Source organism: Lactuca saligna, chromosome 4, assembly GCF_052625555.1.
Source record: "Lactuca saligna cultivar CGN05327 chromosome 4, ASM5262555v1, whole genome shotgun sequence".
Taxonomy (NCBI): domain Eukaryota; kingdom Viridiplantae; phylum Streptophyta; class Magnoliopsida; order Asterales; family Asteraceae; genus Lactuca; species Lactuca saligna.
Genome location: NC_136420.1, coordinates 29,499,377 through 29,520,482, shown reverse-complemented (window position 1 = coordinate 29,520,482; position 21,106 = coordinate 29,499,377). Strand labels below are relative to the sequence as shown.

The following is a 21,106-nucleotide window of genomic DNA, read 5'->3' as shown; positions in this document are numbered from 1 at the left end:
TTGATGTATTCCTCTTAGGGGGTGTTTGGGATTTGAGATTGCTTATTAAAAATGCTTATTGACGTATTAGCTTTTCAAAAAGTCAATAATTTTTAAAAAGTTTTTAGAAAACACATAAGTCTTTTTGAAAAGAACTTTTTACCCCTTCAAATAACTCATTGTTAACAAAGGGGTGTTTGGGATTGCTTATTTAACTCAATGAGAACTTTGGGTTTTGATAAAATCCGGTATAGGTAGTATCAAGGTATATTAATTGTTTCAATGGCATACGACATGAGAACCAAATTAAGGGTTGTTTCTGGATGGTATTGTTGGGGACAAAGTTATTATCTCAAAAGTACGTTGTTATAATCTATAAACCTATTGAATGATATCTCGAGTTTTCAAGGTTCATGTTAAAAGTACAATGTACCAAAAATATATTTTCAAAGCATTCACCAATTCATGCAAACATTCTTGCATGATTTGTAATACAAAATAGTTATGATGGAATAGAATCACAAAGATCTAATGAGATCCAAATTGTTATACTAACTTTTCATATTTTAACTTCTTTTCTGATTTGAATGTCAAGGATTTGTTTGTAAAGTACCTTTTACATGAGATCCAACAACATATAAAAATACAAAAATCAATCCAACCCATATGGAGCATAGGAAGTACACTAGTTTGACTTAAGGCTAGAGGTTTACTTGTATTGTATGAAATCAAAAACGGATAGCCGGTCATCGTTAATTTCCTTTCATTTTGTCGACGATGGAGACCTGGTTCGTGGTAGTCGTGTCCCTCTGCGTCGCCGCCCTTATCAGATCCCTACTATTCCACCGGAGAAACGGTAAGAAGCTACCTCCTGGGCCGTCTTTCATTTCCTCCAACTTCTCACTGCTAACAAGGTCCCGCTTGGAGTTCGAAACGACCCTCATAAATCTCAAGTCCAGGTATGGATCACTCATCACTCTTTATATCGGTTCTCGTCCTTCCATTTTCGTCGGCAGCCATTCTCTGGCCCACCAAGTTCTCATTCAAAAAGGCGCAGTTTTCTCCGATCGCCCTAAATCCTTCGCCATGATGAACATCTCCTCAGCCTCCTACGGCCCTACTTGGCGCCTCTTCCGACGCAATCTCGCCTCTGAGATTCTGCATCCCGCTCACATCAAGTCCTACTCGTGGGCTCGCAAGTGGGTCCTTCATATCCTGATCAGTCGTCTCCAGGAGCAGAAGGAGGTTGCAGGAATCCAGGTGGTTGATCATTTTCAGTACGCCATGTTCTGTTTGTTGGTCCTGATGTGCTTCGGAGAGAAGCTTGACGAGAATCAAATCAATGAAATCGCACGAGTACAGCGTGATATGCTGTTGAGAGTCGGGTCGGGTCGATTTACCGTGTTGACTATGCTCCCAAGATTGGGGAAGATATTGTTTACAAACAGATGGAAAGAGTTCGAGCAATTGCGCGAAGATAGAGAACAGGTGTTGATTCCGTTCATCAAATCTCGAATCGAAACAAACAAATCTGAGTCCCAATTTCGAGACGAGCAAATCGTGGCGTACGTTGACACTCTGGTAAATCTACAGCTTCCCGAGGAAGAAGGTAACAATGAAAATGGTGGAAAGCTGACCCACAAGGAGATGGTGAGTATGTGTAGCGAGTTCCTTAACGCCGGCACAGACACCACGTCTACTGCTCTACAATGGATCATGGCGAATCTGGTGAAGTATCCTCACATTCAGAGCAAGCTTTACGACGAAATCATTTCAGTCGTCGGACCACCGCCTCCACCGCCGCCGCCAGGGGTAGAACCGGAATCTGTTATAAACGAAGAGGAATTAAAGAAAATGCCATACCTGAAGGCGGTGGTTTTGGAAGCACTGAGGAGACACCCACCAGCACATTTCGTTCTCCCCCATAGGGTCACAAAGGAGGTAGAACTTCTAGGGTTTACGATTCCAGAGGGTGCGAGCATTAATTTCATGGTGGCAGAGATGGGTCTGGATCCAAAGGTGTGGGAAGATCCGATGGAGTTCAAGCCAGAGAGGTTCATCAATGGTGATTTCGATATAACTGGAAGCAAAGGGATAAAGATGATGCCATTTGGTGCAGGAAGAAGGATATGTCCAGGGTTTGATTTGGCTCTGCTTCATTTGGAATATTTCGTTGCCAATTTGATTTGGTATTTCCATTGGAGTCCTCCCGAAGGTTATCATGTTGATCTCTCGGAGAAGTTGGAGTTCACAGTCGTCATGAAGAATCCCCTGAGAACACAAATCTCTTCCAGGGTCTAGACAAAATAGCAATATGTCTATAACGTACATAATTACCTAAATAAGGAATGTATAAGTTCTCTTGTAATGCAAATCTATCTATTTATGTGATTCAATTACAATTATGTGATTCTATATATGTATATCTTGAAGTAGTCAATAAAATCAACCATACAATCAAATATCATTTCAAGAGTTAAAGATTCTCACATTCATTCACCACCAATCAAAGACATTTTCCACTAAAGACCTTTAAAGATGACAAAATAACACAGGAACACCAAATTTTGGACAAATAGTCAAAAGCTCACAGGGTGAGTGAATATAAGTAGGAGACAAGGTGAAGGAGTAGGTTTGTAGAATCATAGACAATGCAATTTTGGCCTGATTAGTTGCAAAATTGGATCCTACACAACTTCGAGGCCCCAAACCGAAGGGAATAAACATTGCAGGGTTGTTGTTAGTAGCTTTAGCAACTCCTTGGGAAAATCTCTCTGGTTTGAATAAATGAGCATCTTCTCCCCATATTCGAGTGTCGTGATGAACAAATAAAATTGGGAAATTAAGTCTTCTATTTCCCGGAATTTTGAGTGCTCCCAAACTAACATCGTGCTTTGACTTTCTTATAAGTGAAACTACAGGAGGAAATAGTCTTAGGGTTTCGTTAATGATCATGGTTATCTGCAATCCAATCGAGAGAGAAGGTTCAAAACTCAAAAGTGTGAATTAGGGACAATTTGGAATGAATTTTTAATGTTAAATGGGAAACAATTAATTAAAATTACCATTTTCATTCTGGAAAGATCATCAGAATTAGGGTTCGTTTTGTTGAATAACTTAAAGCTCTCTTCCCTTGCTTTTTCTTGATAATCTTTATGAACTGCAAGAAGGAAAATCGACCATGCTAGCAATCCTGTGGTGGTCTCATGTCCCGCGATGTAAAACGTCTTGAACTCGTCAATTATATCTTGTATTGTAACTTTGTAGCCATGGTCAAAGCTTTGATTAGCCTTCATAAGTGATCCAAGAAAGTCATTACCAAAGTTATTTATTTCGCCTCTCACTTCCTTCTCTCTTCTCTTCACAATGTCCATGATAGATTCTCGCATCATTTGGTCAATCATTTTAGATTCCGCATCATCCTTTGTCCTAAAAAGTTACGCGATATACATATGTTATTACCAAAGAAAAACCCTAAACCTGATTTTTGATGCAATGATTGATTGAAGAATGCCAAAAGTTTATAGTAAGGTTTCAAGAGTGTCTTAATAAAAAGATGTTGGGAACTTAACTTGAAGGGAAGTCGTGTCTTGTATGCATTTCTAGCAATTATAGCGGTCAACTTCCTGAGCATTTGAAAAATCTCTTTCCCTTCAACGTAACTACTTCCGAAAGCTGTTCTAGATATGATATCTGAAGTTAACAACTTAAACTCTTCATAAACCTCAATCTCTTTTCCTTCGTATTGTTTCCATTTTTCTAGCATAACATCAACACTTGCAACCATTGCCGGTGTCATATCCTTCAAACACATTGGTTGATTAACTTACTACTCGTGTTTGATACAAAAATTATCATTTTCTTTGTTGTTCACGATGTTAATGACCTACTTACTCTTAGACTATTTGCATGAAAAACATGGTTGGCGAGTTTTCTCATCTTTATCCATTTTTCACCACTTGATACCACAAGACCATCACCTAATAGTATCTTAAAATACCCTTCAACATCGTCTTTAGGAAAAGCTCCACTTTTGTCGTTCATAACTTCTTTCATAATGTCAAGATCCGTTATCACCAACTCGGGTTTTGGACCATTCCAACACACAAAAGTATTACCTAAATTAGCATTAGTGAAGCAAGAAAATCATCTTAACCCTACAAATCATAAACAAAAATTATTATATTCATATATTAATAGGTTTTACAACTTCTTGTTACCATATGTGTTGATCCATGAGAAGATGTGAGGTTGAACTTTTGGTCCAATATGGAGACCTAAACCTTCCATTGGTTTTCTGTCGGTGGATTTCTTGATGTTCATGATCTCTTTGGTGTTTCCATGCAAGAATCTATAAGGGGGGCCATTGATTCCATGTGATCTCATCTTGCTTTGAATCCAAATTGGTTTCCACCATACTTTGTATAAGAACTTAATGAGGTAAGCACAACAGAGAGAAATTGAAAGAACAGTGAGTGAAAGAGAAACGGGTTTCATTTTTGTTGATTCAAGTTATAAGAATCAAATTAAAAATTGAGAGTGTATTTAGTTAGGAAGTTAATAAATTAAAAGAACACCATGGGTAATTATGGCTTTATGTAAAACGAATTTTCCCTCTTTCTCTCTCAAACATGTCATTCTTATTGGATGATTTATCGTGTTAAAATATTATCCATATCTTGCTGTTTAGATTGAATTATTTTTAAAAGATATTGGTAGGCCTAATTATGATTACACAAATGTACTACCAGAGGCGTGGTTAAATAGATTTAATAATTAATCATATTTTTTTTATAATACAAACAACATAATCCGTCAAATCAATATTATTTAGATATTAACCTTTCTTACATCATTTTCTTCTCGTCCTATTGGCCCAATTGAATCATTAATTTAATAGAACGATATCATGTAATTAATTATACAGTTATAATATATATATATATATATATATATATATATATATATATATATATATATATATATATATATATATATATATATATATATATATATCTTTTAGATTTTGGACAAGATCGTATAAACAAGTTGACATCATTTATGTAGGATTCATATAAAACGTTGCCTTTATATAAATTAGACAAACAATTTTTTTTATTACAGAAAACATGTATGAAAACAAGTATGATATTTTGTAAGAATCTTTTACTTGGGATTAATCCAAACCAGATCTAGAAAAGAGTGTGTTGGATACCAATTGATTTGCCTGTGAGACAATTTTCTTTCTTTGGCAGTTATTCACATACTTAGTTTCAAATTCTTTAAAATTATGAAACATTATCATTTTTCTTCTAGTCAAGTTTTTGACCATATGTTTAAAAAAACTATTTAACATTTTAGTGTACTTTAAAAAATATTTACTATATTAGTATTTTTTTTCATTCTCTTTTATTTATCATTTTTTATAATTTTAAATATTCGATTTTTATCTTTTCCTCTTTTATTTCACCTTTTTACAATTTCTTTTTTTTTTTTTAAATAACAGATCTTTTTCATTATTTTACTTTTTTTTACTGTTTTATTTAATAACAGTTTTTTTTTATCTTTTTTATTTCTGTTTTTTTATTTTAAATATTACATATACAATGTTTTTGGTAGTCAAACATAAAATCTTAAAGTTTGGTATATTAAATCGTCAAAAACTTCTTATTTGATGAGTAAATTATATTAAAAAAAAAAAAAAAAAAAACAAAAACGCCGTTTATAGTTTTATATATTCGAAACTATTTTACAATTAAATTGGTTCAAATGATAAGTTTGAAGAAATAAAGTACATGTAACATCAAATTAAAATTAGTACAATGTATGTATTGACAATATAAATATTAAAAATGCAACAAAAAAGACTATATATATATATATATATATATATATATATATATATATATATATATATATATATATATATATATATATATATATATATATATATATATATATATATATATATATATATATATATATATATATATATATATATATATAACAAATAGGGAATCTAAATTTAAATTGTTTCTATTATATTAAATGCATCTTACAATGATCATTAATAAACTTCGTTTTATTTTCAATTAAAACAATATTTTGTATAAAATTCAAGGATGATGGGAAAATTTAAAAATCAAGATATGATTTTTTTTTTTGAAACGGCAAACTAACTAATCTACTCCTAAATAAATACATATGTCTCCACCGTGACTTGAACCACTAACCTCTCATATTAGATGGTCATTCCATACCGCTAGGTCATTGGCCATTTGGTAGATATGTGGTTTATAAAGTAAGGTGTGTTTAGCCGTACTAAATTTTATTTTTTAGAGTAGTCGGTATGAGACCAACGAGATTCAACGTATCCGACGTGGAACGTGCGCAACGGCTGCATAACGGGGGGAACACCGCCCCTCCTGCTCGTTGCAACTCGTTGAGGAGGCATCTCGTTGGCGTTGCGACGGGAAGAAACGGATATATTTTGACCGTTTGATGCAACGGTTTAAAAAAAATTAATTATTAAAAAAAACCAATTTATTATCCTATAAATACCTCTTATTTTTTTTTTTAAAATTTTCACACTTTCTCTTCTCTTCTCTACATACTTTCAATTATCTTCAAAAAAAAAAAATATGGATCCTTTCGACTCGTCCGATGATTCAGATGACGATATTTTCTTTAGGATGATGTATCATTATTACACTACCGACTTGCTACAACCAGACCCAGCCCCGCTACTAACAAGACGTGCGATGTTAAACAGAAATCGCGAGGAAGGACACGAACATCTATATCGCGATTACTTTGCGGATAATTGTGTATACGGGGCGAAAGACTTCAAAAGAAGATTTCGTTTAAGTAGGGATGTGTTTTTACGAATCGCCAACGCCTTGGAAAGCTGGTATCATTTCTTTACTTTATTTTTATACAAAATAAATGAAAATGTACTACATGTTTCTTTAATTTTACAACATATGCAATATATTTTTAAACTGTAGTTAATTTATGTTTAGGTACGAATTTTTTCAATTAAGATATGATGCTAGAGGTAGACGCGGGTTTACAACGTTGCAGAAATGTGCTGCGGCCATTCGTTTGATGGCTATGAGGGAGTCACCCGACACCATGGACGACTATATGAGAATGTCCGAAAGAACCGCTAGAGAGAGTTTGTATACATTGTCAAGGGGTGTTGTTGAAACTTTTGGTGACGTGTATTTGCGGAAACCTTCGTTGCATGATTTGCAAGAATTGTATGCGGCGCATGAAGAACGCCATGGGTTTCCCGGAATGATCGGAAGCATTGATTGCACACACTGGAAATTGAAAAATTATCCGGTAGCATGGAAAGGGCAATACGCAAGTGGTCATCACGGATCACCTTCTTTGGTGTTAGAGGCTGTCGCTTCTCAAGATTTATGGATTTGGCATGCGTTTTTTGGGGTTGCGGTTTCCAACAACGACGTCAACGTTCTTGATCAGTCGCCAATATTCGACGATCTTTTGAATGGAAAAGCCCCGGATGCTCCTTTCACGGTGAATGGAAACGAATACAAATATGGGTATTACCTTACAGATGGAATATATCCTCAGTATTCCACATTCGTGAAGGCATTCTGCCACCCGGTTGAAGAACGAGACAAATTTTTTAAGAGAAGACAAGAAGGAACACGTAAGGATGTGGAACGTGCTTTTGGGGTGCTGAAGGCGAAGTGGCATATAGTCGAACATGCAGCACGACCATTGGATTTAGAAACTTTACGATATATCATGTATGCGTGTATCATAATGCATAACATGGTAGTAGAAGATAAAGGGCGAAATATTGCACACTATATCCCAACGGAGCCTAGACACGTTCAGCTTCAACCAGGAACAACAGATTATTTGCATCGCGTTGTTGACATTCAGGACGCAAATAAACACAGACAACTTCGAGAGGATTTGGCGGATCATATCTTCTATGGTAACAATAACGATAACGAATAACGTTGTATTTTTTTTTTTTTTTTTTTTTTTTTTTGAATTTGGATGTTATTTTTTTTTTTTTTTTTTTTGATATTATGTGTAATTTAGTCTTTATGTTAATTTTAATTTTTAGAAATTTTTAATTGTTTTTTATACTTTTTAAACATTATGTTTTATTTATTTTAATTTCAAAAATACTTCTCTAAATTTAAAAAAAAAATCGAAATAAATAAAATAAATTATAAAATGAAAAAAAAGTTGGTGTCATAACAAAATATAACATGTTGCTCATTTCCTCACTTGGTGTTATAACACCATTGATGATGTGGCATGTGATGTGGCACCAAAATGATGTTGCATCTAGTTACCCACACCTTATGGTCTTAAAAAACAAAAACATATGATAAAAAAGCTCTTTTTATAAGAGTTTGGAGCTTTTTTTTTAAAGTTTTTATGTAATCTTTCAAAATTTTATGACTACTTTGCAGATATTTGAAATAATAAAAAAACAGAAATAAAAAGATAAAAATAATTGTTATTAAATAACAGTAAAAAAGATTAAAAAAAAATAAAAAAAAGCTGAAACACAAACTATTATTTAAAGAAAATAAAAGTAAAAGGATAGAAAATGAGAAAAAACGGACATTTAAAATAAAACAAATAAAAATAAAACTCCCTAGGTATATTCACAAAATTAATTTTGGAAGAACAATGAAAATATCTAATTTTCGAGCATTTAAAAAAAAAATATTTTTAAAACCCATTATATGTTCACTATTTTCTATGAAAGCTGTTGTTTATTTTTATTTTATTTTTTCAGAAAAATCACTCATATCTTTAATAGTTGTTTAGAAAACCATTTATATTAAAAAAATGTTTCAAAATACATATTTTTTTTTGTAAATAAAACATGCTCTTTCCATAATACAACATAATTTTTTAATTTGGACCATATATTTTAATTATTAGAGGTGAGAATGATTTGGTTTTGATTAAAACCGAAACCTTTTTTTTTTCCGTTTTTTCATATATCATTCTTACGAATTTTGATTCTTAAAATAAGGACATGCAATTCAAAATAACGAACGTAGTTATAATTCAACCGTGTACTTCAAATGTGCCATGAAATTTTATTATAATTGAAAATCCAATGAACCATAGTGATGGCTTTCTTGTTGGAAGCTCACTTAGCTCTAATGATGGGGTCACTTTTAGTTCTTAGAGCTAAATACATTATGATCTTTTGAGAAAATCTATAACTATTTATCAAACACATTATTCCAAAATTAAATTACGTTTTTCAACTTACTCTTGAATGTATTAGTATTCATCAACAAACTCTAAGCATTGTTTTGACGTACTTGATCCATTTTTATTGGATTATATGGAAATACCTCTTCAAATATAAAACATTATTTGATTCTAATTTGTTTGGAGATTGATGATTGATAGCCTTGTGCTAATTTGTCTAGGAGGGGTATGGAGATTCCCTCTATCATGTGTCCTTTATGTGATAATGGTGTGGATGTTTCTCACTTGTTCTTTTTGTGTTCTGTAGCCATGTCATTGATCTTGCAGGTGTTTAGGTGGTGGGATTTCACGATCTCATTGTTGACATCTTATTCTGATTGATTATCTTGGTTTGCTTCAATTTGCTTAAAGAAGGAGGTTAAGGAGGTTCGTGAAGGCATCTTCCTAGTAACATATGGCAATTCTGTAATGTTTCTTTGTTTGGAACTCATGTTTTAAAGAATCCCTTGTTATTTGATCTTATTGTGTTCCGGTTATATTTTTGGTCTAATAATAGACATAGGTCCTCTATAAATAGGGTTGGTTCGTTACAAAACCCAAAAAAACGCTATTATGTAATTGGTTTTTTTCGTTTAGCTACTTGCTATCTTTTTTTATTGGATTTCTTCCATTCAAAAATTTATTTGATTCTAAGTTTGCAAACAAGAAATCTATATATACTTTTGTTGAAAACACAAACAATTGTGATACTATTTTATAAACTTTTATAAATCCATACGATATGAGATTGATTTGATTCAAGTTATTGTGGAAAGATAACACATAAATCTTTGAATTTTCATGTTTGGATTATAACCAACATGGTTAAGAATTTCCAGGTTTTAAGATCGTTTTCAAAAGAATAAAGAACATTGTTTTAAGAAAATCATATAAAATTCATATTTTATCTGAATAAACTGATTTAAATCGGAAATGATTATAACTTGCATGTTTTAAGTTTTCTGATATTTAAATCAACATGCATTAAAAACAACAACAGTTAAATGATATTATCTTAGAAAAATCTAGTAAAATTCATAAAGGAGCAATATATAGATTTAGAAATATATCAATGAATATGTGTTTAAGCAAATAATAAAATCAACACTTAGGTATCATTGGGTGCATGGACCACGGAGTATGTAATCTCTCAATAATGGTGTGATTGTCAAGAAAAGTACAATAATGACTATTTCATATTCATAAATTCTTAGAAAATTTGAAGATTCCCTCGCCAAAACAATAAGCAAGAGTAGATATATATATATATATATATATATATATATATATATATATATATATATATATATATATATATATATATATATATATATATATATATATATATATATATATATATATATATATATATATATAAATGCCATTAAACATAAATTAAATTTCTTGTCAAAAACAAATAGACAAATCAATATACAAAAATGAAATATCAAACAAACAAATATTCATCCTCAAATTTCATTCACAAAATCATCAAGAGATTTAAACTCATAACTTTTGAACATCTTATATATGTCGACTAGTTTTGTTCACTAATCATCAACTATGTGAAAATTATTCAGTTTTACGGTGGTGCATAAGAGAGTATTATAAGTTCCTCATCACTGCTAAAAGAATTCTGATTTCTGCACCTGGTTGAAGGGTTAAATGGGTCCGCTGATCCGATATCTAGTAGGTTTTCCCTCCAGTTTTCTGTTCCTGTACGTTATAATGATGCTCGTTAAGTTTCTTCACAAAGTGTGGTGGATGCCTATCCGTATACAACATGCCATGAGATCTCAAGGAATCAAAGGCCCTTCTTACATGTTTTTCCATGGAAACACCAAAGAGATCTCGAACATGCGATTAATATCCATGGGTCGACCAATGGATCATTTATCTCACGAAATCTTCCCGAGAATTCTACCTCATGTTCATTCATGGGTGAGCTTATACGGTAACAAATTCATATCCATTCATGATTCATGTATTAAACTTTCATCATCTTGTTGCTAATTAATTAGTTTGTTGTGTTTTTTTTTGGAAATGATTGTGTAATTTTAGGAAGGAATTTCTTGAATTGGTATGGTTCTCAAGCTCAATTGGTGATTACAGAAGCTGAACTTATCAAAGAAATATTGTACAACAAAGATGATGTTTACCCAAAAATCGAACTTGAAGGCCATGCGAAGAAGCTGTTAGGAGATGGTCTCTCTTCAACCAAAGGTGATAAATGGACTAAGCTTCGAAAGCTCGCTAATGGCGTCTTCCATGCCGAAAGCTTAAAGGTAACTAACTGCTAGTTTACTTCCATATTCTCCATGAAAATGAGTTTTTTCCAGTAGAAACATGCATGTGTACTAATGGAAGTTTGGAGTATGTAGAGCATGATTCCAGCGATGATTTTTAGCACTGAAACAATGCTTGAAAGGTGGAAAGAGTACAACGGGAAAGAAATCGAAGTGTTCCAAGAATTCAGACTATTAACATCCGAAGTCATTTCCAAGACTGCTTTCGGAAGCAGTTATTTAGAAGGGAAGAAAATCTTTGATATTTTGATGAAGTTAACACTGATTGTTTCAAGAAATGCGCATAAAATCCGTCTTCCTGGCATCAGGTTAATCGATCTTTACAAAAGCTTATGATCAAATGAATCTTTAGAGATAATTAAACATGTAAAACTACTTCATTTGTTCTTGAAGCAACTTGATCAAGACCAATGATGACATGGAATCAGAGAAACTTGAACAAGGAATCAAAGATTGCATCGTTGAGATCATACAGAAACGAGATCAAGAAAGAAACTTGAAAACAATCAGAAGCGATTTTCTTGGAGAACTACTTGAAGCTTCTCGTGATAAAGATGATCTGAAACGGATCTCTTTAGATGATATGGTGGACGAGTGTAAAACATTTTATTTTGCTGGACATGAAACAACCACATCTTTACTTGGATGGACTATTCTTCTTCTAGCAATGCATCAAGACTGGCAAGAAAAAGCTCAGAAAGAAGTTTTCGAGTTCTTTGGAGAAACAAACCCTAATCAAGATTCAATCACAAGACTTAAAACAGTAATTAGATACAAAACCCTTCATTGGTTCTTTCTATTTCACACAAATGTTCAATAACAACCATATATCTTTCTTTTATGCTGTTAATTAGATGAACATGATCGTTGAAGAATCTTTAAGACTATACCCACCAGTTCCCGCTATAAAGAGGAAAGTGGCGAAAGAAGTTAGATTAGGGGAGATGCTCCTTCCAGCGAACATGGAGCTGTATATTTCTCCATTAGCGATTCACCATGACCCTAGAATATGGGGAGACGATGTTCATATGTTTAAGCCAGATAGGTTTGAAGGGGGGATAGCTAAAGCAACAAAGAACACACCAGCAACATTCTTGCCATTTGGGTTCGGACCAAGGACTTGTGTAGGATTAAATTTCGCACTGGTGGAAGCCAAGATTGTTCTTGTGATGATTTTGCAGAGATTTAGGTTTAAATTGTCACCAAATTACATTCACTCTCCTGTTCAACTTTTTATGGTTAGACCCCAACATGGAGTTCAGATCTTTCTTGATGCTATTTAACTGAAAACTCAAATCGACAATTAAGATGTGAATGTGTCACTTTATTTGTTGTTTTAAGAAAGGTTGTCGTGGGTCAAATGTCAAGAAGAACTTGCCCATGAGGGATTTTAATTTTCGCATGATTGAAATTGAATGTGCAAATGTGTTTATACTTTTTGTTGCTTGTTCTTTGATGATATTTCACTATTTTGTACGGAGTAATGGGAAAATGACTTATAATTATAAGCCCAACAAATATGTTCAAATCGTTCAAAAAAATATCAATTATGTTTTATCTATTCAAAAAAAATCCAAACGAGCTTCACTTTTTGTGTAAAAAAACTCAACTAATTTACACTTTTGTGCAATTATCATTAGGGTAAACCAACTAATTATAATTAGGGTCAACCGGCTAATGAAAGTCAACAAATGACATGACTTATGACATAAAATTAAATATTCGGAAAAAGACTTGTAAGACAAACGAAGTTTCGAAACCGTTCAAAAAACCTCAATTATGTTTTGTTTGTTCAAAAACTCCTAACGAACTTAACATTTTGTCTAAAAACTCAACGAACTTATGTTTTTGTTCAATTCTCATTAGAGGCAACCAGATTCATTAGATACACAATTAGTTAGCAAATGACATATCTTTATATTTAATGACATGGAATAAACAGATTAAAATTGCTATTTAAATATCGATTTAGGGTTTGGAGAAAAGAAAAGCGGACGATGTTTGTGATCTCTTGTAATGACTTCTTCTTGTTGTTGTTGTTGGTTAATTGGTTTTGATCCATAGGTTTAACAGGAAAGTATCATCTTTTTAGGAAAGTTTATTTTTATGTGTTTTATTTGTGTTTGAGTATGACTCTTTTTAGATTAGTATAAATAAGGGTCGTTGGTTTATTGTAGCAAGCAGTAACTTTCCTTTACTTAGTAATAAAAGCTTTTGGTTATTTTCTTTCTATTCATCTATTTGGTCTTGGACATTAAGGTATTACATGTTTAATACCTTACACATTTTCCTCTTAGTTGTTGATGTCAAACTCTAACATCTACAAAAGAAGATATTTAATGATGCAAACTCTTGGATGTGGATGCCCTTCTTAGATTTGGACATTCATTGTTCGGATAAATAGATAAGTGTAATCGAAAGCTTTATTATATCCATCTTCTATCCATATGTTTGGCTCCTTAAAAAAACAATAACTTATTAACACAATCAATCAATAGGGACCATTTTTAAAAATTAAAAGACACTTTGGAATAATGACTTAAAAGGGTAATGTATTTTTTAATTTGTACATATTTAGTCACTAACTTTTTTCATCCACATTTACCCCTTCAACTTGTTAATTTGTACACATTTAGTCCTTATGACCGGCTACTCCAGGTTAACCAGTAAAAATGACTTAATAGCGTAATATATTTCTCACTTTGTACACACTTAGTTCTTAATATTTTTGTACATATTTTTAGTCATTAATATTTTTTTATTGCAAAATAAATAATTTTTGTTTTTGTACTTATTCAGTACTTATGAATAATTTACTTAGGTTTTTCTCATGACATCATAAGTGGGATAACCATATTATGGTGGGATAGGTTGAGGTGGTCCTCCTATATGTTGTAAGCCAAGATACCTGGTGCGGGCTAGCTGTAAGTCATAGGCACGGAGACTCGAGAAGAGCAGTTGGGTTAAGGCAGCATGCCGACAAACCCTAGGTATTCCAGTCCGATTACTGATTGGACATGTTGCATGTTGGCATTCAAGTCTGATGACTAATTTGGCAAATGTATTCCAATCTGATGAGTGTGGGCTCGTTATGCATGATAATATGTTTGCTGTATCGAGTATTTTAGGGGAAACTCATTAAACTTTGTGCTTTATCTCGTTGTTTATGATTTCAGGTTCTATCGTTGGTTGTTGGAAACTGTACACACTCATCAACAATATTGAAGATTCTGTGTTTTATATATTACTCTGATTTTCGATAAATGTATTTTGGAATAAACTTTTTTTTTCTGTGACTTTTCCGTATTTAAAAATGAAAATTTTTTGTTGTGAAAATGAGACGTTACACATAAACATCAACAGGCACACACACTTCATCAATGATTGTCTCACATAAGATATCGTGAGAAAAAAAAATCTAAATAAATAATTCATAAATACTGAATGAGTATAAAAATAAAAATGACTTGTTTTAAAACAAAAAAATAATAAGGACTAAATATGTAAAACATATTAAGGACTAAATGTGTACAAAATAAAAAATATATTACCCTATTAAATTATTTTTCTCGACTATTTAGAGTAAACGGTTGTAAGGACTGAATGTGTATAATTTTACAAATTAAAGGGATAATTATAAAAAAAAAAAAAAAAAAACATAATGCTCAAATGTATACAAATATAACTTTTTTTAAAGAATATATACGAATCAAAAAAAATATAACTTTTTTTAACACAAACATCGTAAGCTTACCAAAAGGCCACATAGTAGAGCCAATAAAAATTGGCCACGTAAGAGTTTTATTTTTATCCGGACTTTTAAAACAATCTCCTCCCAAAACTTGACGCACAAACCATTGTGCGTGAGAAGACCGAGGAAGAAGACTCTGGAATTGGGTAAAATCTTCAATGGCTTACGTCGAAAGAGGTGCGTTCGCTTATACATCAGTTTTCATAATTGCTCTATCAGATTATGTTTTTGTCTATCTATGAATATTTGATTTGGTGATCTTTGAACTTCTTGTTTTTTCGTTGCGGAAATCTTCCTCAATTGTTGATAATTTGTTTAAAATCAAATCTCCCCGATCTGGTATTATGAATAATTAGGTTGACTCGAAATTGGAAACCATTATTCTCTGATCCTAATTCTTCTTTATAAGGATTGGATTAATGCTCTTCTGGAGCATTTGATATCGTAAATTGGTAAAGTACGAAGTTACATCCTTTATTAGGTCCACTCTATCATATTCGTATCTAGGTTAAACTTACATAACGATCCTCAATTTTCTGAAAGCTCATTGGATTTGATAGTCTGATAGAAATCATAAAAGTTCGGAGAAATTAGGGTTTGTCAATAGTAAATTGTTTACTATTTGGGACACGATGCTGATTAATTTCTCAATTTATACCTGTCAATCGTCATTCGTGTTTATCCTAATTCCAGCTGCTAGATCCATTGTACGAAATTTATCTCCTGTTTATTACATTAGTTTATGTTTCAACATACAGGTATTATATATGGGTTGAATTTGAACTTACAGTTAGTTTTTGTTTGATTCTTCAGGCGTAGTGAAATCCAATCGATCCTTATGGCGTCTGAGAACAATCACTGATTTCTTTTGGGCAATCATCAATTTCATTTCTGTTTTCTTTGCCACTATGTTTTCGGTAAATCTTGATTCTTGAAATTCATCACCATATGAAATGCTAAATTACTAATTAAACTTCTCACTTAATATGCAATGCATTTGTAATTGTAGATGGAGAAATCTGATGGGTATAAGAAACAATCCGGCTCCAGGAAGAAATGGGATGGTGGTGGCCCCGGTGGCGGCCCATACGGTGGTGGTGGTGGCCCACGTGGGCCGCCACGTGGACTAGACAATGTTAGAGGCATAGACCACAGTATGTTATTTACTTTTTTTTCAATTTTTTTTTCTATGACATGATTTATTTGTTAATTCTGACATTATTGATATTATTTTTCTCTTTGTAGACTCACTTCCGGCCTGTGGGTCCTGCTGCGGTGGTTAACAGATATAGATATAGATATAGATATTATGATGACATAATCTTGCTCTTGGTATTGTGAAGTGAAAACAATAAAGTTCTGTAAGAAGTTTGTGTTTTGTGTTATCATGAAAAAAGTGTTTTGAAGGTTTTAAGAATATTATGTGATTACATTTTTATATATCCAAATGTGAAGTCATATGTTCCATTTTTTTTCCTCCCTAACATTGATTATAGCAAAATCTACTTTCATATTTTTCCAAGTTGTTTTTTTTAAAAGAAATATATCTATTTATGTCTGAATGTTCATTTGGAAGTGTTTAATGTCATTGTATTTCAATCAAATGTTTGATTTTATACCCTAATATCGATTGTAGTTCACATTTACTACGTTTGCTTAAGTTTTTGTTAGATTTAAGTAAAAAACGATTTTTTTTTTTCGAAATTTCAGAATTATTTATTGGATTTTGGCGTTCTTGAAATTTCAGGGTTTTTTTTTTTTTGAACTTCGAACTTCCAAAATGTTAGTCTAGAATTCTAAGTTTCGGTGCTAAATTTTTTTATTTGTCAGAAAAAGTGTTCTTTTTAGTATAGAATTTTCATTTCGGACTAAGTGATTATTTTTACTAAAAACAATTTTTCTGTTTTTGTTATTTTCTTCAAATACATATTAAATTGTGATTAGACAACTTAATTTCCCTTTTTTATAATATGAAATAAAATAAAAATAAATATTAAAAGTCGAAGTATGGGTAAAATAGTATTTTCAGATTGAATATCATGAAACTACAACTATCCATACAACTATTGATTGAATATAATAACATGAAACTACAACAACCATCCATACAACTATTGGAAACCACCGGAACCATTCACATCAAAAATTAAAAATGCAACTTTTGATTAAGTATATGGATTATTTATACAACTTTGTCTTTTTAAATTAACGTGAGCTAAGTTATGATCTGTTAAGTTTTGTTTGACGAAACGGGCAACCTGTTTAGGTTTGATTGACAAACGAGTTGATCTCGAGTTTATTAGATTATTAATAAGCAGAGCTCGAGTTTTATAAATCTTAACAAACTGAGATTGAGTATGATTAGGTTTTAAGATCGTTCTAGCTTGTTTACACCCTTACCCTGGTATCTAAACAATATAATTATCCTTAGATCATACCCTCATATGAAAGTGGGATGAGTTTTGAGAGAAAAGAAAAAAAAAAATATTGTATATAACATCAGTTGCATATCAAGGCATAAATTTTAACCCTAAGCCAACAAAATTTATACTTAAAAGTGACTTATGGTAAAGTCATACACGTCCACATCTTTAATCGCATATTAATCGAAATACCAAGTATTGTTAAGCCATGGCCATTTAAACCGCATGGACCACATATTCAATTATTACACACAAAATTTGGTCCACCAAAATCTAAAATATTTGAGTCACATGATGATAATGATTTCATTTTTATTCATAAAAAATGTACGATCAAACTAATCATAGCTTTTAGATATATAATGTTTATTGAGTGGTCCATCCATGATCACACTATCCTTTCATCATATTAATATCGGTTTACGATTTGATTAAGAGATAATTATAAAATGCCGATGTCATATCAATAGTACTATAATAGTATATAATAGTACACTCATGAGTCATGAGTCAAAGTGATGTTAAAGGACAAATATAATCTTATAATAAGTTATAAAAAATAAAAAAAAAAAAAGTTGAATCATATTGGTTATCTTTTATAACTTATAGAGTTCGAAGTATGCAGGAAATGGACTTAACAATATCTTCATCACCGATCCTTATAACAATTTCTTATTAATAAACAATAAACACAATTACATCTTACAAACACAACAATCAAAACACATAATAACACAAACAAAATCCAATCATCATTCAAACCTTACGAAGAATAACTTGAACACCTTTCTTTGGGGTGAGTATAAACACATCAGCTGGAAAATGAACATAATTACTCGAAAGACTCAACTTATAACGCTGCAAGATCATCGAAAGTGCAATCTTTGCTTCATTTGTAGTAAAATTTAAACCAACACAAGTTCTAGGCCCCATCCCAAAAGGCAAAAATGCTGCAACATTGTTCTTTGTAGCTTTTGCGACACCATTCGCGAATCTGTCGGGTAAAAAACAATGAACATCTTTTCCCCATATTTCTTCATTGTGATGAAGTGCAAGAATTGAAATGAAAATATTTATTTTAGCAGGAAGAGTAAGGTTTCCGAGTTTGATCTCCCTCTCTACTTTTCTTGTCATTGTAATCACGGGAGGGTATAGCCTAAGTGACTCATTGATCACCATGTTCATCTGCATTTTCAAGAAACTTACGATTTAAAAAGTTGGTTTAATTTTGATGTGAAGCATATTGAGGATCTAGCATAAGCATTTATGATAAATGGGAATGACAAATTATAGAAATAAACAGAACATCAAACATGCATAACTTTTTATCAGTCAGGAGTTTCGAGACCTATATTATATGAATGGAAAGTTTTCAATGAGTTGAGCTTCATATGATTTTGTTTTCAAAAGAAAAAAAAAACATGTAATTATATATCTACTTAGTGTGTTCATCTTAAATTTCTAAAATTGGGCAATATTTATATTTATTAAATTTAGCTCCGTTGAATGTAACCTTTTAGACACCTTGAAATCAATAAACAGGTTCCTTTTTTGAATCTTGATCACTTTGTTGTATTTACTTTTGTTATGTGTCAAACATAGACAAAAATGAAATGAGTTCTTACGGTTTTAAGTCTTGCGATGCCATCTGAAGTTGGGGTTTCGCGACCAAATAACTCAAGGACTTCTTCTCTTACTTTTTCTTGCCATTCTTGATTGGTTGCTAAAAGGAAAACAGTCCACGAAAGCAAGTTTGTGGTTGTTAGATGTCCAGCACCATAAATCGCTTTGATTTCATCGATCATTTGTTCTATTGTGATCTTCTTCTTTTCATTAAAATCATTAGCAATTTTCACAAGTTGTCCAAGATAATCAGTTCCAAAACCATCAGCATCTTTGTCTACATCCGCCTTTCTTTTCTCTACAATGTCTAGAATCGCTCTCTTTATTGCCTTTTCAAGTTTTTCCGCTTCAATTTCATCATTCGTCTTTATTATCCAACTAAAAAACCAAACGCAAATCAATCCAAAACAATTAGCGACAGATTTAGTGATCTGTTGCTAAGTTATGGACATTAGCAACGGATTAGCAACCGAATTGAGATACAATTTCCATACCTAGTACCTGGAAAGCATAATTTGTAGATGTTTCTAACCGTTATTTCTGTTAGTTTCGCAACCATCTCAAATATATGCTTCCCTTCAACATAACTACTACCAAAAGCAGTTCTGGATATCACTTGAGTTGTTACTAGCCCAAATTCTTTATGCACATCGATTTCTTTACCTTCATAGTCCTTCCACTTCTCTACCATTTCCCCAATGCTTTTGCTCACCTCAGGAATCATATTCTGTGAAACATATCATATTCATCCTAAGATCACTACTAAAAAACCAAGCATTAGCAACAGACGAATCCGTCGCTAAAAAATTAAGACTTAGAAAATTGATGATGATCACCTTCAAGCTCTCAGAATGGAAAGTATGGTTAGCAAGTTTTCGAACTGTTGCCCATTTTTCACCTTCGTTAGTTATAAGAGCTTCACCTAATAACTTCTTTGCATACCCTTCCATGTCCATTTTAGGGTAAGCTCCTTCTCGGTTGTTTAATATTTCCTTTATAAGCTCCGGTTCATTAACAAAAAGTTGTGCTTGTGAACCATGCCAATTTATAAAATTCATCCCTAGAAAGTACAAAAAAATGTATAATCGTGTATATAATTAACATTGGTTTATGTTTTTATAGGAAGTTTTACCATATGTTTTTATCCAGGAGTAGACATGTGGCTGAATTCGTGGAAATATATCATGTGATGTATCCATGGGTTGACTCATGGATTGGTTTCTCATGGCTGTGATTACTTTGGTGTTTCCATGAGGAAATGTAAATGGAAGACCTTTGATTCCTTGTGATTTCATCATCTTTTGTATTGTAATCGGAGTCCACCATGTGTTATTCAAACATGTAAAAAGAGATCGAAGGAGAAATAGACTTGATATGATGATTATGAGAGCCAGAACTATAGCCATGGCTTTGAAGATTTAGCTGTTTTTTTGGGAAAAACATTTGATGCATTATTTATAAGGGATTCGAACAAGGACAAATTATAATCCATGGTGAATGACACCATCTGTTTTAACATATTCACGAACACTCTCTACATTGATTCAATTATTGCCCATATAGAATAACATTGTTGGCATCATTTGAAGCAAATTTAAATTCTTTTTATAATTCATTCCATAAGCATGATCAAACACGCATTCTGTGTAACAAATTGGTAAGAATTTTGTTCCAAAAGGGTTTCACAAGGTTTGATTGATGAAGAAATGTGACTGTGGATGGATGAAGAAAGATAACGATAAATTATGAGATTTCAA

At 32.2% G+C, this 21,106-nt stretch overlaps 4 protein-coding genes and 1 pseudogene across 5 annotated transcripts; 3 read left to right on the top strand and 2 right to left on the bottom strand.

Moving 5' to 3' along the window:
- Positions 1-647: 647 nt before the first annotated feature.
- On the top strand, positions 648-2,396 carry LOC145041463 (cytochrome P450 89A2 pseudogene; annotated as a pseudogene).
- Positions 2,397-2,419: 23 nt separating this feature from the next.
- On the bottom strand, positions 2,420-4,547 carry LOC145041461 (cytochrome P450 CYP749A22-like). The gene is made up of 5 exons (XM_078989539.1): positions 4,200-4,547; positions 3,874-4,097; positions 3,552-3,781; positions 3,045-3,408; positions 2,420-2,940 (listed from the first exon to the last, which is right to left on the bottom strand). The coding sequence occupies exons 1-5, from the start codon at positions 4,474-4,476 to the stop codon at positions 2,512-2,514; spliced, it is 1,524 nt and encodes a 507-aa protein (XP_078845665.1). The 5' UTR covers positions 4,477-4,547; the 3' UTR covers positions 2,420-2,511.
- Positions 4,548-10,662: 6,115 nt separating this feature from the next.
- On the top strand, positions 10,663-12,988 carry LOC145041460 (cytochrome P450 CYP749A22-like). Of its 2 annotated transcripts, none has more exons than XM_078989537.1 (5): positions 10,663-11,200; positions 11,308-11,531; positions 11,628-11,860; positions 11,946-12,315; positions 12,407-12,988. In XM_078989537.1, the coding sequence occupies exons 1-5, from the start codon at positions 10,912-10,914 to the stop codon at positions 12,833-12,835; spliced, it is 1,545 nt and encodes a 514-aa protein (XP_078845663.1). In that variant the 5' UTR covers positions 10,663-10,911; the 3' UTR covers positions 12,836-12,988. The 2 variants fall into 2 exon arrangements, with proteins under 2 accessions (XP_078845663.1, XP_078845664.1); XM_078989538.1 differs by having other exon boundaries at positions 11,084-11,187.
- Positions 12,989-15,346: 2,358 nt separating this feature from the next.
- Positions 15,347-16,773, top strand: LOC145041459 (glycine-rich protein). Its single transcript, XM_078989536.1, has 4 exons — positions 15,347-15,480; positions 16,117-16,220; positions 16,313-16,457; positions 16,549-16,773. The coding sequence occupies exons 1-4, from the start codon at positions 15,462-15,464 to the stop codon at positions 16,584-16,586; spliced, it is 306 nt and encodes a 101-aa protein (XP_078845662.1). The 5' UTR covers positions 15,347-15,461; the 3' UTR covers positions 16,587-16,773.
- Positions 16,774-18,371: 1,598 nt separating this feature from the next.
- Positions 18,372-20,765, bottom strand: LOC145041458 (cytochrome P450 CYP749A22-like). Its single transcript, XM_078989535.1, has 5 exons — positions 20,482-20,765; positions 20,186-20,409; positions 19,844-20,076; positions 19,352-19,727; positions 18,372-18,911 (listed from the first exon to the last, which is right to left on the bottom strand). Exons 1-5 carry the CDS (start codon positions 20,753-20,755, stop codon positions 18,483-18,485), a joined length of 1,536 nt encoding a protein of 511 aa, XP_078845661.1. The 5' UTR covers positions 20,756-20,765; the 3' UTR covers positions 18,372-18,482.
- Positions 20,766-21,106: the final 341 nt, after the last annotated feature.

Excerpts from the sequence above, each read along its gene's own strand:
- LOC145041458 (XM_078989535.1), bottom strand. The coding sequence starts at position 20,755 with ATGGCTATAGTTCTGGCTCTCATAATCATCATATCAAGTCTATTTCTC. Across the intron at positions 20,077-20,185 it reads TCCATTCTGAGAGCTTGAAG|AATATGATTCCTGAGGTGAG; the intron begins GTGATCATCATC and ends TATGTTTCACAG. Across the intron at positions 18,912-19,351 it reads GCATCGCAAGACTTAAAACC|ATGAACATGGTGATCAATGA; the intron begins GTAAGAACTCAT and ends TTGAAAATGCAG.
- LOC145041461 (XM_078989539.1), bottom strand. The coding sequence starts at position 4,476 with ATGAAACCCGTTTCTCTTTCACTCACTGTTCTTTCAATTTCTCTCTGT. Across the intron at positions 4,098-4,199 it reads CTCATGGATCAACACATATG|GTAATACTTTTGTGTGTTGG; the intron begins GTAACAAGAAGT and ends ATGCTAATTTAG. Across the intron at positions 2,941-3,044 it reads ATCTTTCCAGAATGAAAATG|ATAACCATGATCATTAACGA; the intron begins GTAATTTTAATT and ends ATTGGATTGCAG.
- LOC145041459 (XM_078989536.1), top strand. Across the intron at positions 16,221-16,312 it reads TCTTTGCCACTATGTTTTCG|ATGGAGAAATCTGATGGGTA; the intron begins GTAAATCTTGAT and ends TTGTAATTGTAG. Across the intron at positions 16,458-16,548 it reads TGTTAGAGGCATAGACCACA|ACTCACTTCCGGCCTGTGGG; the intron begins GTATGTTATTTA and ends TTCTCTTTGTAG.
- LOC145041460 (XM_078989537.1), top strand. The coding sequence starts at position 10,912 with ATGGGTCCGCTGATCCGATATCTAGTAGGTTTTCCCTCCAGTTTTCTG. Across the intron at positions 11,532-11,627 it reads TCCATGCCGAAAGCTTAAAG|AGCATGATTCCAGCGATGAT; the intron begins GTAACTAACTGC and ends TGGAGTATGTAG. Across the intron at positions 12,316-12,406 it reads CAATCACAAGACTTAAAACA|ATGAACATGATCGTTGAAGA; the intron begins GTAATTAGATAC and ends GCTGTTAATTAG.